We start from the raw sequence: 19,175 nt of genomic DNA on the forward strand, positions 1-19,175 counted from the left end.
CACACTCTTTTTGTAAGCTATCCTTAAAATATTATATTAAAGTTCTGGTAGTCTATTACATTTTATGACTGCAAGAAGTTAATAAACATCTTCTTATGTAGTTCCTTAAAAAAGTAAACAATTTAGGGCAATGAGTAATTATTGTTAAAAACAGAACAAAAGAAAGAACTTTATTGTAAATATAAAAGCACATAATTAACAGAGTCAAAGCAAACAAAATTCCATCACTCAGGAAAAAAAAAGAAAGCATGGTGAATGTCAGCTTTTCTGTTATTCTGCCCAACGAGACAAATGTCTCATAAATGGAAAAGTATCATGGGGATCAATAGTCAATACCTTCCTATTCCTCACTGCCTCTAAGGAGGAGTCACCGCAGGAGTTAATCCATGAGAATCATATTCTGAGGAGCCCATTTCCATCCATACCACCAAATGTCTGCTCAGCAGACATCTATATGTAATCTTCTCAATGAGTCGATGTTGTTGTGAGAGACAGGATGATTTGGAAAACACAAGAGGAGGGAAGCATTCTTGATATAATCTCTAAGCATATAATAAATACAGTAACTGATCAAGTTCTATAAACAATGTAATAATAAAAAACATTTGGGGAATGTGAATGGTTATAACCTGACAGGACTGAAGATATCAAGATTTCATTCATTTTGATAGTTAAGAATGGAATTGTTAAGATAAGCATGTATCTTTAATTGTTAAAGATTAAGAATAATGAAGTATTCAGGAATGAAGTATTACATAATATTCTTTCAAAATATGTTAGTAAGACACTAGTTAGCTATGACATAGTTAGCTGTGAAGTTCACCACTTATCTATTACCCCTCCTGATCCTACACAAATCCTCATAGGAGTCACCAAGTCAATTCTTTCTTGCTCTTGCCCAAGGCTGTATCATTAAAATATAATACATGAGCTGGTAATAAATTTTGACAGAGGATAAGGAAGGAGGGAGTGAAGGCAAAAGGCTATCCTAGGTTTCCATCTAGTTACTAAGATAAAATGGTCTTACAAAAAGTTTAAAAAAATGTTTTATTTTGGCATACAGTTTAGAAGTACAGTCAACTATTGCAGGGAAGTCCAGGCAGGAAGCTAATGCAGCTGGTTACATCTAGTCAAGAGCACAGAGGGGATGAATGCATGCAAGCCTGTCAGTGTTCAACTCACTTTCCCCATTCTCATGACACCCAGGACCCAAACCAAAAGATTGGTGCTGCCTAAGTGGGCTGGGTCTTTCCACATCGCTTAACTCAATCAAGACAGTCACCTACAGAAATGCCCACAAGCCAACTTGACTACAATCCCTCATTGAGACTCTCTTCTAGACGATTCCAGGTGATTATAGGCTGTGTAAACTTGACAGTTAATACTAGCCACCACAGACAGGATGAGATAAAAACACAAAAAGGCTACAGAAAATAACAAGCACTGAACAAATCAGAAGGAAATGCTAAAGAGACCAAGTACAACCTGGAAGAAATAAGTGCATAGTGAAACACAGAGAAAGAGGCTGTTTTGAAATTCCCTCAGATTTCTACTGTTCTATGCAGATTTGGTAAGTCACAACATATCAGATATTTTAAAGGAAACTATTTAAAAAATTTTTTTCCACATTTAAAAAAAATGGGTTTTATGTGTACATTGGAAGAATGGGTTTTGTTTGAAATTTTAGGCAGTCTGACAATGGAACAACTATATGAGAAGATTAATATTGATTGAATTATGCAGTTTATTACTATGCTTATCCTCATTTTACTATTTAAAAAGATAGTCAATTTAGTGCCAGGATGACAGCTTTAGAAAAACTTGTTAAACCAGTAAAAATTCAGACAGAAGAAATTTACAGTGAAGTTGTTTCAAGTTTGGATCATAAGGTAACAGAAAGAAAGCCTGTTTTCACACAGTCACCCTTAATATATCCTGTAACCATACAGCAGTTGCCTGATCAAATGACTACACAAAATATTTGGGCTCCAATTGAAATGTTGGATTTACGAAGGTTTAAGGAGGCAATAGTATCTTAGGGCATGCATTCCCCATATGTAAAGCAAATGTTAAACTCTTGGTCAACATATAATAGGATTGTACCACGGGACTGGTGCGAGCTGGCACAAGCTGTTCTTAAACCTAGCCAGAGGCTTCAGTTTTTAACTTGGTTCAAGGATGAGGCTAAAAACATAGACAAACAATGGAGGGATAAAGGAATACAAGTTTTCCAGGATCAGCTCATTGGAGAAGGCCAATATGCTTCAGTTCAAACACAATGTTTATATGATGTCCAAACCCTAATTTTATGTCGAACGGCAGCCTTGAATGCATGGGACAGAGTTGAGGAACCAGGAAAAAAACTGAGTCATTTACAAAGGTTATACAGGACCCAATAGAATCTTTCACAGATTTTTTACAAAGACTAGCTTCAGCAGTAAAGAGAATGGTCTCGGATTCAGAAGCTAGTAAGATAATAATTGAATCTTTGGCCTTTGAGAATACAAATGCAGCATGCAAAAGAATAATCAGGCCATTAAAGGCAAGATCTGCACCTTTGGAAGATTGGATTAGAGACACGGTTAATGTTGAGGCTCATGCCCATGATGATATGTGGGTAGGAGAAGCAATTTCAAAAGGTTTGAGGAATGTTAGATGTTTTGGATGTGGAAAGCAAGGACATTTGAAAAGGGACTGTAAACAGGTCATTCCTAGAAACAATGTTTCTTCAAGGAACAATGGCAACAGAATGCCCTTCTGGAGTATGCAGAAAATGTGGTAAGGGAAAACACTGGACCAAAAAATGTAGATCAACAAAGGACAGACAGGGTAATCCTTTGCCTCAGTCTTCGGTAAACTCCCAGAGGGGCCTCATGCAGGCCCCCATAGCAAATCCAGTTCAAACCTTTCCTGCAGCCGTAGAGGAAACCCCTGCTCAGAGCAATTAAATAACCAAATGCCTATTGGAATAAATCATGCTGATCAGGATGATAAAACAGAGAGAATAGAAAATTCAGGAGAAAACATAAAGAAAAATTTTTGGCAAATTCTATTAATGAACAGAGACCAAAATTAACGATAAAAATAAATGGTGCTTGGTTGTCTGGTCTGGTAGACACAGGTGCGGACATTACCATAATTGCACCCGAATTTTGGCATCCAACTTGGCCTCTTCAAGAGGTAAACGTTCAACTGTTAGGATTTTGGACATTATCTCAGGTGAAACAGAGTTAAAGATGGCTGGAGTGTATAGGTCCAGAAGGACAGAGAGGAAAATTAAAACCATATGTGGCTAACATAGCTATGAACCTGTGGGGTCGAGACCTGTTTCAACAATGGAATACTCAGATTAACATCCCTCCAATCTCAGAAACAAATCATAAACTAGCACATGTTTCTGAAAGAAATATTAGAAGATATTGTTCTAATGAGTGGTCACCAGCCATCCATATTATACAAGAACAGGGAACAACAACTGATGATCTTCCAAAGACACCAACAGCTCTACATTTAAAATGGTTAACAGAAAAGCCAGTATGGGTCCAGCAATGGCCTTTAATAACAGAGAAACTCCAGGCTTTAGAAGAGCTGGTAGAAGAACAGTTAAATGCTCAGCATATTGAAGAATCAACCAGCCCTTGGAATTCTCCAGTATTTGTTATTAAAAAGAAATCTGGTAAATGGAGAATGGTAACAAACCTTAGAGCAATTAACAAAGTAATTCAGCTAATGGGCTCTCTACAATCTGGAATTCCTTTTCCTACTCTGTTACCAAAAGGATGGACTCTCATAGTTATTGATTTAAAAAGACTGTTTCTTTTCAATACCCTTACAAGAAAAAGACAGAGAAAGATTTGCTTTCATAGTGTCTACTTATAATAATTCTCAACCCGTTAAAAGATTTCAATGGAGGGTCCTCCCACAGGGAATGTTGAATAGCCAATATTTTGTGCCAATATTTTGTACAACAGCTATTAAAAGTGGTACGTAAAAAATTTCCTGAATCTATAATTTATCATTATATGGATGATATTTTACTAGCTGACTCAAATGCAGATACTTTAGAAAGAATGTTTGAAGAAGTAAAGAAAATATTGACTTCCTGGGGATTACAAATTGCTCCTGAAAAGATACAAAGAGGGGATTCTATTAATTATTTAGGATATAAAATTGAGCTACAAAAAATTAGACCCCAATAGGTGAAAATTAGGAGAGATAGACTACAGACTCTTAATGACTTTCAAAGATTATTTGGGGATATTTCTTATCTACAAACTATTGTTGGGGTAAAAAAATGATGAACTGAATAATTTGTTCAAAACCTTAGAAGGTGACAAGGACTTAAATAGTCCAAGAGAATTATCACCTGAAGCTGAGAAAGAATTGGCCTTGGTAGAAAAGAGTACATAAAGGGCACACGGATCGTATTGATCCAAAGCTGGATTGCATTTTGGTTATTTTACCTTCTAGGCATTCTCCTACTGGAATATTAATGCAGAGGGAAGATATTATATTGGAATGGATATTTTTACTAAATAAACCAAATAAAAAATTAAAAACTTATGGGAAAAAAATCTCTGACTTGTTTTGGAAAGGAAAATTGAGACTTCGTCAATTAGCAGGTATAGACCCAGCAGAAATTGTCATACCTTTAACTAAGGAGGACATTGAAAAATTATGGACAGAAAGTGAACCTTGGCAAAGAGCTTGCAGTAATTTTTTTGGAGAAATTAACAGCAAATATCCTAAAAGCGATAGAATTGATCTTATAAAGAGAGCTGGTTGGATCTTGCCTCGAATTGTAGGGGAAAAAACCATATCTGGAGTTCGTACATTTTATTCAGATGCCAACAAACAAGGAAAGGCAGGTTACAAATCAGAAAATTTAAGTAAAGTGGTTCAAAGTTGTTATAATTCAATTCAAAAATAAGAATTGTATGCTATCCTGTTGGTATTAATGGATTTTTCAGAACCTCTCAACATAGTAACTGACTCTTAGTATGCTGAAAGAGTGGTATCACATATTGAGACTGCATAATTTATCCCTGATGCTTCAGAATTAACTTCACTATTTATTCAATTACAAGATACAATCAGGCAAAGGAGTCATCCTTTATATATAACTCACATTCAAACCCATACTGGTCTGCCAGGCCCTCTAGCACAAGGCAACAATGAGATTGATAAATTATTGATAGGAAATGTGCTGGAGGCCTCAGAATTTCATAAAAAAACATCATGTCAATAGTAAAGGTTTAAAAAAGGATTTTTCCATAACCTGGCAACAAGCCAAGGAAATAGTAAAGAAATGTCCTACTTGTTTCTTCTACAATCAAATGCCATTACCAGCAGAATGTAACCCAAAGGATACTCAGAGGAATGAAATCTGACAGATGGACGTGTTTCATTTTGCAGAATTTGGAAAATTGAAATATGTACACCACACCATGGATACCTATTCAGGATTTCAATGGGCAACTGCTTTGAGTTCTGAAAAAGCTGATTCTGTAATCACTCATTTGCTAGAAGTTATGGCCATCATGGGTATACCTGCACAAATCAAAACTGACAATGCTCCATCATATGTTTCTGTTAAAATGAAACAGTTTTTTGCTTATGATAATACAAAGCATATTACAAGCATACCGCATAATCCTACAGGTCAAGCAGTTATAGAAAGATCAAACAGAACTCTAAAGGATAAGCTAAATAAACAGAAAGGGGTAACAAAACACCCCAGAAATAGACTGCATAATGCTCTATTAACTTTGAATTTTCTTAATGCCAATGAGAAAGGAACAACAGCTGCAGACAGACATTGGATAATAGAAAAAAACTACAGAATTAAATCAGCCTATATATTTTAAGTATGTGCTGACTTCAGAATGGAAACCAGGGTATGTATTGTGTTGGGGACAAGGTTTTGCTTTTGTTTCTATGGGAGAAGATAAGCTGTGGGTACCATCAAAATTGATAAAGGTTCGATTTGAACAAGAGAAACCTCTTAATTAGAGGAGGTGATAGTTCATCAACCAGCATGAACATCCAATTTAAACTAACTTGTACCAGTAACACTTGCCTTTTCATTGACTCAGATAATAACTTACCAAAAAGGAACATTCCCAAAATTAGTCTTGGGGAAAGGTTTTTGTTTTTGTCTTTTGGGAGAATGAAGGTTAAGGAATCTGAAGAACACAAGACAAATGAGACAACTGAAGAAAAGGGACAGATCATCTATCCCAGGAAACAGAGTGAAACAGCGTATGGGTATATATTATCTAAAAAACTGTATGTCTTCCTAAATGTTTGTTTCTGCTTTTCTCTAAAGATTTAACACTATTGGTCTTCTAATAGTCCCAGTTCAATTAAAATTTAAAGCTGACTTTGGAGTTGGAGAATGGCTCTCTCCTTCTTTAAACTCAAGCATGTTGTTAAAAGGAAAATGCAAACTCCCTGTATCATGCCAGAATAAAAGAGCCATCTGCTATGGGACAGGACAAAAGCCAAATTAATTAAGGGACTATTCTATTACTAATCTCAACTCTTTGATTCTATTCTGATTCTTTACACTTTTCTTAAAGTATGAATTTTATATCAAAATTTACAAGATTAATATATATATATAGATATATATGTATACATTTTAAATTTTGTTAAGATATAAATGGTCATATAGAGTACTAACTAATTCTAGAAAAAAGGCTTCAATTAGCTGCATATATATGTCTTTGTGTTTGAGTCTCTTATCAGTTTTCTGCAGAAAATCACAGCCAGGCCTAACATCAACTGAAGTCTCCAGAAAGAAGATGGGGCTCCACAACAACAACAATTCCACGTGGACAATAATAATATCATTAAGCTGACAAACATCATCTAAGATCAACTTTGAACTACAAGGTGTTCAGAGCAATTTTGAGATGACTAACTGAGATGATCCAGTCTCAAAGACTACTTGAATAAGGACTTGAGATAAACCCTGAACTTTGGCATTATACACAGACTGGATAATGAAGGATATAGTTACCTTTCCTAGAATTTGACAATTAGCCTAAAATTTTTCTTTCAGGATAATGATAACTTCGACCATACCCAGCAGGAAGCAATTTTAAGAATACAAAGCCCACATTCCTAAAGAGGTGGTGTGGAGTGGGTGGTTTTTTGGTCCTTTTAATGGGTTTGGGGTCTGGGATAATTTTCATTGTTTAGGGGGGTTGGTTACAAGTTGTTGTCAAGGGTTAGGAAAAGGCTAAGCAAAGGATATTAGATTTAAGGTTCTTGTTTTAAAAAAAAGAAAAAGACAATTACTAGTTTTAAATACTTTACATTGGATTGGATTGTTTTATATTCTATACAAATTAGAAATTGATATTGTTAGAAAATGCTATATTTATATTTCTAATTGTATTTATACCATTCATTTAACAATGTAATACAATTTTCTGATCTTTTATTTATACCATTCATTTAACAATGTAATGCAATTTTCTGATCTTTGAACGTTATTATTACCAACTATTAGGATATAAAGAAATGAAAGTTAGTAGTTAGACATTACAATAGAAATTGTAGTCATATTAGATATGTTTTAAAAATTAAGCAGATATATTTTAGACAGGTCATCTTCAAACCCTTCAGAGATCTACAGAATATGGCATTTAAAATGTTTTAATAACTTAGAAATTTTTCTTTTTTGAGACATGTTGGCTCCTGGCATTACCAATCTACTTCAGAGAAAATATGGGCATTGAAGAAACTGCATATGAAGTTAACTTTCATTGTGGCAAAAGTTACCCACTGGACAACAAAGTATCCTCGAATCAACAGGACAAAATGGACAGACAGAACACAAGACAAAGGCTACTGATTCTTGACAAAACAAGTGTGGTTATGGCTTCATCACAAGGCATCTTCTGAGGCCAGGACAATATGGCACCAACCCTGAAGTGGCCTTCCCAATCTGGAAAAGGTACAGTGCCCTTTTCTTCGAAGGCAGCTTAGCAGGCAGTGGGCCGATGGCTTCTGTTGTGCAATGGAACAGCAACTGAAAGCTCATTCCTCTTAATAGTAGATTGGCATTTAATAGAGGGTGTGGAGAAGAAGGGGATGCTGAGATGAAGCCATATATACACAGCCAAGAAGAATGGACAGCTGAATTCAAAAACCGTCAAAAATTTTCAGAATTTAAAATCCTGAATCATGACATGACACTAGTGGAATTCAGGTGTTTCTGGTACATGGACTATTCTCACCCAATGTGAGGTTGAACTGATGACTTTGTGTACATCCTACTTCACAAATGAGTCTGTCAGATATGCTAAGCCTATAGGCTGAAGATGATGCTCCAATACTGCGGAGAAACCTCAGGTGACTGTCCAGGCAGCTAGCTGTTTCTGTCAACTCACAAATTTTTTGGAAGTTGCTTGCATGCACTTCCTGTTTTTATTTTTGTTAGCTAATATTATTTCCTTCTTGGGTCTCTGAGGGAGTTGAAGATTAGTTAGTTATATTTGAAGATTAGTTAGTTATAGTTGAAGATGAATTGGATAAAAAGTGAATTAGATACATTTTGGACTTACCAAAATAGGATAGATAATGAAATTATTGGCTCTAAATTTGTCAAATACAAATGGACTAGACATTGTTTAGGTATTTATTACTTGTATATATTGTATATAGTTATTGTACTTTTGTATGTAGTTTTTCTTATTTAGTTATAACCTTTTGCTTTTTTTCTTTTTATTAAAATAGAAAAGGGGAGATATGGTGGTATTTTATTTGTACTGAAATGTGATTTTAATTGTATGTTAATAAATAAAGTTGCCCGGGTGGTCAGAGCTATTAAAGCCATAGCAAGAGGGTGGCAGTGGTGGCTCATGCCTTTAATCCCAGCACTTGGTAGAAGAGATAGGTAGATCTCTGTGTGTTCAGGGATACAGCCAGTACTGGAGATTTATGCCTTTAAGACCTGGAGGGCTGTACTTACAGGCAGTGATGAGGCAGTCATGTGTTTGGGTTTACAACCAATGAGAAGGCAGAACAGAAAGACTATTTAAAGACAAACACACAGGAAGTAGCTCTCTTTCGGAGAGGTAGGAGCACCACAGGAGCAAGGGTAAGGTTTTAGCTCTGAGCTCTGACCACTGGGCTTTCTCTTTTACATTGGTTCTGTGTTTCTTATTTAATAAGATGGTTGGTTACATCTTCAAAGCACTTGTCAGATTCTCCATGAGTCAAGAGTTTAAGGCTGAGGAGGAGGAGGCTCATGTGAGGAAACTTGGAAATGGCCATGTGAGGAACACTTTTCCCTCCTGGTTCACACTCCATTCCCAGTTTAACCATTGCTAAGAAGGCTTCCCAGCTCAATCTCCACTTTACATCATGTAACCAGCCACTTACTCATTAATACAGAGAGCAGCCACCTGGACCACACACATTAGAGGAAACTGCCTACTGAGGGTCATATAACCCACACAGGTCTGTCTATCTGTCCTTCTGTCTCTGTCTCTGTCTTGCTCTCTTCTTGGCTCTAAGTCTTTCAAGATTTTTCTTCACATTACCTGGACATTTGCCACTTTATCCAGATGCAGAAGTTCAAGGACCTCATCAATTCGCCTTCTTCTTTCATCTCTCGTTATAGTCATTGGGAGTCGAAGAGCTGCTGAGAACTCTATATTTTCTCTCACAGTCACCATGTGCCTCACCACGTCATTCTTAAGGTTAAATAGTTTTTCAATTAAATACAGTTATCACTAAGACAATCATTCCAACAAATGTGACCTAATCCTCATACAAACCATACCCATTGTAAATCTCTACTGAAAAATAAACTTTCAGTGTTACTAATCTCAAGTACAGAGCCTGATGAAATCATTTTCACCTCCCTCCCACTTGTCTTCTAAGTAGAGCACAGGGATTTTGGTAACTAATACCTACAATTATTTGCAGAAATCATCTTCTAAGCAGTGGAGAAAGAAGAATGGATGACAAAATCAGACAGCAGCTGTCCCTTGTAGAATTAAATCACAGCTGCAGTTACTAATGCTGTACCACAGATGTCATCCTCCAATCCCTCCCCTTCTTCCTATTTAATAATGTCAGCCTGAGGCTGACGAGTCACTAGGAAAAGCTGGTGTAGAGAATGTTGGGACTGTATTGTGTCATATAATTAATTGGAAACACACAAATCTATAAGCTGGGCATCTACCCATACAGAGGCAGGGGAAATATAAAATTATAAACCCACCAACACTTAAACACTTACTTGTGGTACATAACCAGAAATACATTTGAAATTAGCAGGTCGAGGTTTTCCATTTATCAAAATATCTCCTGACAGTCCACATGGATCTTTCCTTGCAGCTAAGACATCCAATAACCTACAACAGATAATATATGTTATATAGTTACCTTGTCTCTTTAGTAAATGCTATCACCTTTTGCTACTCAGAATAAATATTCTGCATATCATAAGGTGAACTGAAATCTCTCTCTCTCTCTCTCTCTCTCTCTCTCTCTCTCTCTCTCTCTCTCTCTCTCACACAGCCCAGAATTATGAATGCAAGACATGATTCACATGACTGTCCCTCCCTGCAATCTGACCTGGAGACTCAAACTCATAATGAGCTGCTGTATTTTGAGAATTGGGCCTAGTGATGATTTCTTGTTCCCGGAAAACTTTGCTCCATCTTTCTAATATTAATACTATCTCCCCCACATTAGATAATAATATGATCCAATACCATATACAATCACTGTATCATTTCCTATCAGTAAAGTGGACCTAGTAAGACTTTCTGTTCTTGGTAGAAAATTGAATGCACCCTCCTGCACATTATCCACAGCACATGGGTCCGAACTCACACATATATACTCACATATACACTCACACAATACTTACAGACTTACACATATATACTCACACAATACTTACAGACTCACACATATATACTCACAGGTATACTCACACAATACTTACAGACTCACACAGATACACTCATACAATACATAAATAACCCCTGTGGAAGTGATTTTTACAGCACAGAAACTGAATACAAAGGGCTCGCATGTGCTTTCCATTATACTCACCAAGATCTGCTCCCATCTTCAGGTCCCATGATGGCATTGAGGCCAGGTCTCATGATCCCACTGTAAACACAAATCATACTGGTTGATTTGTCTATTTAAAAGTCGTTACATTAGGTTAGTTTCTACACTGAATATTCTGTTGATATTGAATGAAATTGTACATAGAAAATAAGCACAAAGTCATAGGAAAAATTTAATTACTAATTGATATAACACAAATTGCTAAACAATCTTATTAATACAAAAAAAACATAGCCAGATATAGGGGTGAAAACTGAAAGATCAAAGAAGCAGAACAAAGCACAGAGAACCTCACCTCACCAACTCCTCAGCTGATCCTGTTTCCACAAATCCTCAGACTGAAAGCCTCTGGGGACAAATGGTCTTTGAGTAGTCTCAGTTCAATTAAAAATTAAAGCTGGCATTGGAGTTAGAGTGTGGCTCTCTTCTTCTCTAAACCTAAGCATGCTTGTTAAAAGAAAATGCAAAATCTCTATATCATGTTAAAAAAAAGCCACCTGATATGGGACAGAAGAAAAACCAAAATTAAGGGACTATTCTATTGCCACTATACTCATAATTCTTTGGTTCTATTTTGACTCTTTAAAACTTTTCTTCAGGTATTAATTTTATAACAAAATTTATTATATATATATATATATTTTTTTTAAACTTTTGTCATAATATTAATGGTCATATAGAGTACTAACTAAGCCTAGAAAAAAGGGGTTCATGTAGCTGCCTATACATGTGTTTGTGTTTGAGTATCTTTTCTGCAGGGAATCATGACCATGCCTAACAGCAAATTTGAAGTCTCTAAAAAGATTATGGGGCCCCACAACAATGATTCCATCAGAGTGATGATAATACCACTAAGCTGACAAATACCACCCAAAGATCGACTTTGGACTACAAACTGCTCAAGACAATTTTGAGATGCCTAGCTGATCAGATGATCCAGCCTCACAGACTGCTTGAGCAAGGACTTGAGACAAGCATTGTGTTTTCGAATTATTCAGAGACTAGACAACAAATGATACAGGTAACTTTCCTAGATCCAAAATTTTTCTTTTCAGAATCCCCTAAAGTTATCTTCATCCCCAGACAGCAGGAAGTAATTTCAAGAAAGCAACACATACATTCCCAAAAGGTGGAGTGGTTGATTTTTGGTCTTTTGATGGGTTATGGATAATTGTCATTGTTTAGGATGGTTGATTACAAGTTATTCATTGTTAATGGTCAAAAATAGGCTAAACAAAGGAGATAAGATTCAGGGTTCTTGTTTGGAAAAAAAGAGAAAAGAAAAGAAGAGGATATAGATAAGAAGTAGATTATTGAATCTATTCTGAAAAAAGATAAAGAAATGATAGATAAGGGAAGATTATTGAATCTACTAAAAAAATATAGAAATGATGGATAAAGGGTAGATTATGGAATCTACCCTGGAAAAAGGAGAATATAATTATGATAAAAGGTAAATTATTGAATCTACTCTGAAAAGAAAAAAGAGGGGATATCGATATAAGATAAAAAGGTAAATTATTGAATCAACTTTTAAAATGCAACTACTAGTTTTAAATATTTTACGTTAGATTCGATCTTTGTATATTATATACAAATTTTTTATTGGACTCACCAAAATAGGATAAATAATGAAATTTTTGTCTGAATTTTTCAAATGTTAATGGATTAGACATTGTTAATATAATTCTTCACTGTACATATTGTATATACTTATTGTACTTATTGTATATAGTTTTTCTTATATTAGTTATAACTTTTTTATTTTAGAGAAAAAAGGGAAAATGTGGTGATATTTTATTTGTGCTCTAACAAATAAAACTTACCTGGGGATCTGAGAACAGAGCCAGCCACTAGATTAGACATAGAGGCCAGACAGTGGTGGCACACACCTTTAATCCTATCACTTGGGAGGCAGAGATCCACCTAGACCTCTGTGAGTTCAAGGCCACACTGGGAACAGAGCCAGGTGTGGTGACACACACCTTTATCCCAGCACTTGAGATCTAATGTCTTTGTTTGGGAAGGACACACACCTTTAATCCCAGGAAGTGATGGCAGGAAGCAGGAAGGTATATAAAACATGAGGACCAGGAACTAGTGGCTTTTAAGCAGTTCAACTGAGACCCTCAGGGGTGAGGACTCAGAGGCTTTCAGTCTGAGGATTCATGGAAACAGGATCAGCTGGGAGTTGGTGAGATGAGGTTGACTATGGCTTGTTCTGTTTCTCTGGTCTTTCAGTTTTTACCCCAATATCTGGCTCTGGGTATTTTTTTTTATTATAAGACCTTTTATGATTCGTATTACAAATAAAGATCTATTATTTATGTAAGATGTTGAATGTTAGTGGGGACTCATCAGAAAAAATGCCTCAGATATCACAAAACACCTTTTATTTATTATAGAACTTGTCTGTTTTGAAACATGGTACATCTAAGTGCAGTGTTCCTTGAAGCAAGTAGCAGGTTCTCATGAAGACTCTGTTACATTTCCAGCCTTTATGTGTCAAGTATATAACAAACTTTCTAAAGTTTGATGATGAGTATCTTCATATAGCCCTGCTTGCTGCCCTGTAAACCTTGTCACAAGAAACCACTATCATGGGATATTAATAGCAGTGTCATTACTATTAAAATAGAATCAAACCAAAATTAAAATATCTTGAGTAGAAATCCAAAGACTAAAAAGAAGCACTCCAGAGGACTGGAGAGCTTTGCTAAGTTTAACACTCAAACACATCAAAACAAAACCACCTTAATCAAAATAGAAAAGCTAAATATATACACATAAAATGATGATTTCCTTCCCTGATAAAGAGATTAGCATATGCTCAGTTTAGAATTGGGAGTCATGCTTCAGGTAGAGGACATTCATCATTGATGTATATGTACAGCACAAACACAAGGTATGTCAGAAAACTGATTGATTCAGAGTAGTGAATATCCAGATTGAAAAAGGCATATTCTTATAGAAAAACTCAGGTACATCCCCATTTCTTATTTCAATCCAGACAATGTGTCAATCCTTTGCCCTGCCCATTCCCATCTTAGTAAGAAAATGATGGAAGTTCTGGTGGAGGAGCAGAAATGACCAGTGCCCAAGAACAGAGGCCATGGTTGGGGTTGGGAGGAAGAGTCTATACAGACTGAGCAGGGAAATCTTGGTGTGTGTGCTCTGTCCTCAGAATTTGCTTGGAAGCATGGCTTCTCCATGTTATGGAACAATGTGTGGAATGTTGGTTTTAGCTCTTCTTAGCTCTTAATGAGTTTTGAGCAAATACACGAGGACTCAGACTTTCTTCTGTTGGGACTTCCTCATTGCTTCCATCTCATCACTTGTAACTGACCCAGACAGCTTGTTAGAAACCCTCAGTTCAGTTATGAGAGTGTATGTGCAGACAGACACATATACAATTCCTTTATATATTTAAATTTCTAGGTATTAAATTTTCAATACTATCTCATATCCCTTGATTTTAACAGAATGCCTTTTATATTACTTTTTTATCCTTAATTTAATTGAATTAAAAACATTTCTCAGGATTGGTTTTTCTGTGTATGCAATATGTCTAATGGTTTGTCCAGCTTGTTTGCGTTTTCAAAGAACCAACTTTTTGGTGCCATTAATCCATTAAGCTGTTATTTTAGTTTCCATCTCATTAATTTCACTGTGATAATGAGTCTATCTGTATGTATGACAAGGTGAGGCTGGGGGGGGGGTGTTTTATTGGGTGAAACACTTGCTATGTGAGGGGGAGGACCTAAGTTAAACATCCAGAATTCACATGACATTGGGTGCAATAGTGGGCACCTGGAACTCCATGCTCTATGGAGAGATGGAGACAGAGACAGGAGAATCCCTGGACACTTGAAGGCTGCTAACCTGGTGCATCCAGCAGTGAACAGTGAGAGACTCTGTCTGCAACATGGTAGAAGGTGAAGACCAGTGCTCAAGGTTGTCCTGTGATGGCCTTGTGCCATGGGTGTGTCATAGCATGCACACATCTGCACATGTGAACACATACACACACATACACTTACACACACATGTAAACAGATAGAAATACATACACTTATACACACATATAAACATATATATATATACATGTACACACATATACTTAAACATACACTAAACAGATATATACACTGAACACACACACACATATACACACAGCTTATTGATAATAGACAACTTATTGAAAAAGTTATAAAATATGCTGATATCTTTAGTTCATGCACATACTTGACATTAGATAGTCTTTCCTTCTCCTCTGTTTTTTTACGAAATGAAAAACCACTCTGTACTGTCTCTCGATAGCTGATGTTATGAAAACTCAACACAGCCTCTCCAGGCAATGTGTTTGGGTCACTCGTGTCCATTCCAGGAAGGTTACTGGGATTTCTTTCTATCATCGGGATTGCAACAGGGTCATTATTGGAAGACATCTCAAGAGGTTCTTCCGTCCTGTAGAAGGAACAGCAGTAGTAAGTTGATGGTCCACACACATATCATTATTACATGGAATTAGCACACTTCAGTATTGTTCTAAATTGTGCAGTCATAGGCAGATTCCTTCCTGATTAACAGTCCATATGGCTGTGATTACCTAAGGACCCAATGAGAAACGGACATAACTGAGTACATAGACTCCCCTTAGACACCAAATTCCTAGTAAACAAATGAGCCTTAATCAGCAGAGTATAAATGTTATTCATAATTCATAAAGGAAGAAGGGGACAGATGAGGTGGTAGATTTGTCTTATTTCAAAAGGATATTATGATATCATATATGTTCAGAGGGAGAATACATGACCACCATTACCATATCTCCTCTGTGTGTGGGTGTGGGCACATATACAGGTGTGCAGATGTGTGAATTTGTGGAAGGCAAAATCACAAAGCAGATACACATGCAGAGAGAGCTCTTCTGGCACAGGGTGGCCAAAACACTCAGTTGGTTCAAGGCACAGTGTCAGTTCAAAGTACAGAAATTGTTCAAGGGGCAAGATTGGTTCAAAGCACAGAGCTTACACCCCTCCCCCTGTGTAAGGCCTCTGAACAAAGGGGAGCTCAAGTAGGCCACTTCACTTACAGCTGATCATGGTGAGGTGAGCAGAAGTCCTAAGACAGAGTTGAGAGTCTGTTGCCTTGTGTCTAGTGATGCACACATCAGGTGGCCTGATGATGACTCAGTGGATGTGATCCAAGTGAGGGCATGACAGCACTCTTTGCTCTGGTGTTTTGGACAAGGACACAAGCTTGGTTTCTTGGACAAGGTCTTCAAACATCCATGGGTCTAGATGTTCCTGGCTTGATATGCTTATAGGTAGGATAATTTATTTGTATTAATATGTTATTTATCAATCTATGTTTTACTATCTGTGCTGGACACTTGCACACATACCACTGAGTTATTTTTGCTCAGTATTTGCTTTCAAAATGAAGCAAACCATTGAGGAACAAAACGGAGTCACCCAGGGCAAGGCACACTCTGAAAACTACTGTCCTATACAATACAAAGGAACACAGCCAGGCACAGCCCACACTCTGCACACTCGGTCTCTCTCAGTGCTAGAACCAGGAGCTTCTATTCACTGAGTTTGAGCTGTGATGGGGATCCAAAACCATCAAGCACAAGTCATGGTGCCCTGGGATGCGCTGGGTAGTGGGCAGCCATGAGGGACAGTCGTGTAGGTGAGAGTGACTGACAGACACACTCCAGGCTCAGGCTGTGGAGGCCTGAGGACAGGCAGCCCTGCCTCCTGTACCGGGAATGACATGGCTCCTGTAGATGACTGCTGAGCCTGAGAGTTCTGAGCAGGTGGCTGGAAGATTCTTTGGTTTGTGAAACTGCCTCATGCTGCAATTTGTGTGCAGCAAACAGGCTGAGAACTCGGAACCTGATTGAAAGGATTATTCAATTTCCACAGCTTCTTGCTTATTTCATGGTGGTTTGCTGCTGGATAGGATCTGAAAATGCTTAGACACAAAGGTTGGCTCCCGGGACTTCTCTCCATTATGGAACTCCACACTGGACTTCACACCCACTTCCCCCAAAGCATGTGGGAGACATGGCTTTGTTTAGACAAACCCACAAACGGAAGTGTCTACCTGGACTACAGGCCACATGACCTCTGGGACTTGCAGTGGCAAAGAACATACAAAGACAGTCAGTCTGAGAGCAGATGATGCTCTGTACTTAAGGCACCTGTGTCCTGTGTCCAGCACCAGCCGGGAAGGCGGCAGCAGAGAGGGACGGTACACACCAAGTATGACCCCAATGCCCCAGACCTGGAAAATTCTATGAGAGCATCAAGAGGGAGGCTCGCCCAAGTCTCTCTCTTCCAGATATTAAAATATTATGTGTTCTTTTCATATAGTACATTACTTCTAAGTTTTAAAAAAGTTTTTAATCTTTAAAAAATCCTTGTCTTGTGTTTCTTTAATTTTACTGTTGTTGACTATGAGGCAGGCTTTCATTGGATGACTCAGACTTGCCACAAATTTGTGATCCTCCTACCTCACCTTCCATGGGTCAAGATGGTAGGCCTACAGTTTATTAATTTTATTCACACATTTTAAATGTTGTAACTATATTGTTTTTAATCTCTTGCTCTTTTCTCTTCTGCTCCTTTTCTTTTTTTCTAACCTTTCTTTCTACACATCCTTTACTCAATGATTCTTATTGTTCTTTTCACCTTTATCAGTTTCTAACTTCATGTTTTATGATGAATTAGTTTTGCCCATTACTTTTATTATACCCATTACCATAACTGTGGAGAAGTTGGTTCTGGTCTGGTTACTGAGGTTCATTTTCTCCATCTTGACCAGTGCTGAGGATTAAGCTCTTGTCAGATCAATGTTGACTGTGCACGTCCTCACATCAATGTGTAAAACATATTCACTCCACAGGTGCACAACCCACAACAACAAAACACAAGAATGTAAAGAAACAAGATTACACTACTTCATCAAAAGATCATAATGTGGTTGGAGAGATGGCTCAGAGGTTAAGAGCACTGACTGCTTGCTCTTCCAGGGGTCCTGAGTTCAATTCCCAGCAACCACATGGTGGCGCACAACCATCTATAATGAGATCTGGTGTCCTCTTTCTGACATGCAGGCATACATACAGGCCGAACACTGCATACATAATAAATAAATAAATAAATCTTTTAAAAAATAAAAATAAAAAAATATCAAGTCAGCAACTGAGTCTAAACATGATTAGGCAGAATGTTGAAGAAATCATTCAAGAGGTTAACTAAAAAAGATTGCAACTTCAAAAAGAGACAACTGAAGAAAATAAGGAGAAACAATTTTTAGTATATTAAGATACTAGGTCTTTGGGTGATTCACACCTGCATTCATGTACACACCACACAGAAAGAAAGAGAGGAGGGGAGCACTCTCCCACTTTGTTATTTAGTGGTTTTTCACTGTCTACATTGACTTTTTTCCAAAGCAAACTTTTCATGTATCCTTGGTTTCCTGTTTGGCCTGGAAAAAGCTCTGTGACAATGAACTATTACAGATTTGTTCCTAAATTTTAAAGTTTTGGGTATTTTCTTGTCTTATATATAAAGAATTAAAGATCAAATTTTAGCTTGGTATTCTTTGCAAAATGGATTTTTTTTTTCATTTCAAGTGGACAACAACATTCTCAGTATCATTCATTTACTAGATGAATCATTTCCTTCATCAAAATGAATTTCCCATTCCATAATTACTTGGCTCTATCTCTGATTTCTTGTGGTGTGTGTGTGTGTGTGTGTGTGTGTGTGTGTGTGTGTGTGTGTGTGTTTTGCTGGTGGTCTATTGTCAGTACCTATCCAGATACTACATCCATTTGATTCAAATGGCTTTAGATATAGTAAGTTCTATTAAAAATAAATTCTTCTTACTATTTTTCATTTTGGCATTCATCATATATTTATTCTTCATGACACACTTGATATTTTATTATGATAAGCTGGACATTTTATTCTGATTGTATCAATTTTAAATATTAATTTACTGATGACTGGCATCCTTGGACAGATTGGAGATTTATAAAATGAAGTTTC

General features: G+C 36.9%; 1 protein-coding gene across 1 annotated transcript in view; it reads right to left on the reverse strand.

Moving 5' to 3' along the window:
• The window catches only part of LOC114691799 (ATP-binding cassette sub-family G member 3-like), a 78,427-nt gene that overhangs the window by 40,455 nt on the left and 18,797 nt on the right, over positions 1-19,175 (reverse strand). Inside the window, exons 2-5 of the mRNA XM_037209250.1 lie at positions 15,352-15,573; positions 11,086-11,145; positions 10,262-10,376; positions 9,558-9,710 (exon numbers count right to left, since the gene is read on the reverse strand). Coding sequence (XP_037065145.1) covers positions 9,558-9,710; positions 10,262-10,376; positions 11,086-11,145; positions 15,352-15,554 — 531 coding nt within the window. The 5' untranslated portion in view covers positions 15,555-15,573. The remainder of the gene's footprint in view (positions 1-9,557; positions 9,711-10,261; positions 10,377-11,085; positions 11,146-15,351; positions 15,574-19,175) is intronic.

Source organism: Peromyscus leucopus, chromosome 10 (genome assembly GCF_004664715.2).
Source record: "Peromyscus leucopus breed LL Stock chromosome 10, UCI_PerLeu_2.1, whole genome shotgun sequence".
In the NCBI taxonomy this organism is placed as follows: domain Eukaryota; kingdom Metazoa; phylum Chordata; class Mammalia; order Rodentia; family Cricetidae; genus Peromyscus; species Peromyscus leucopus.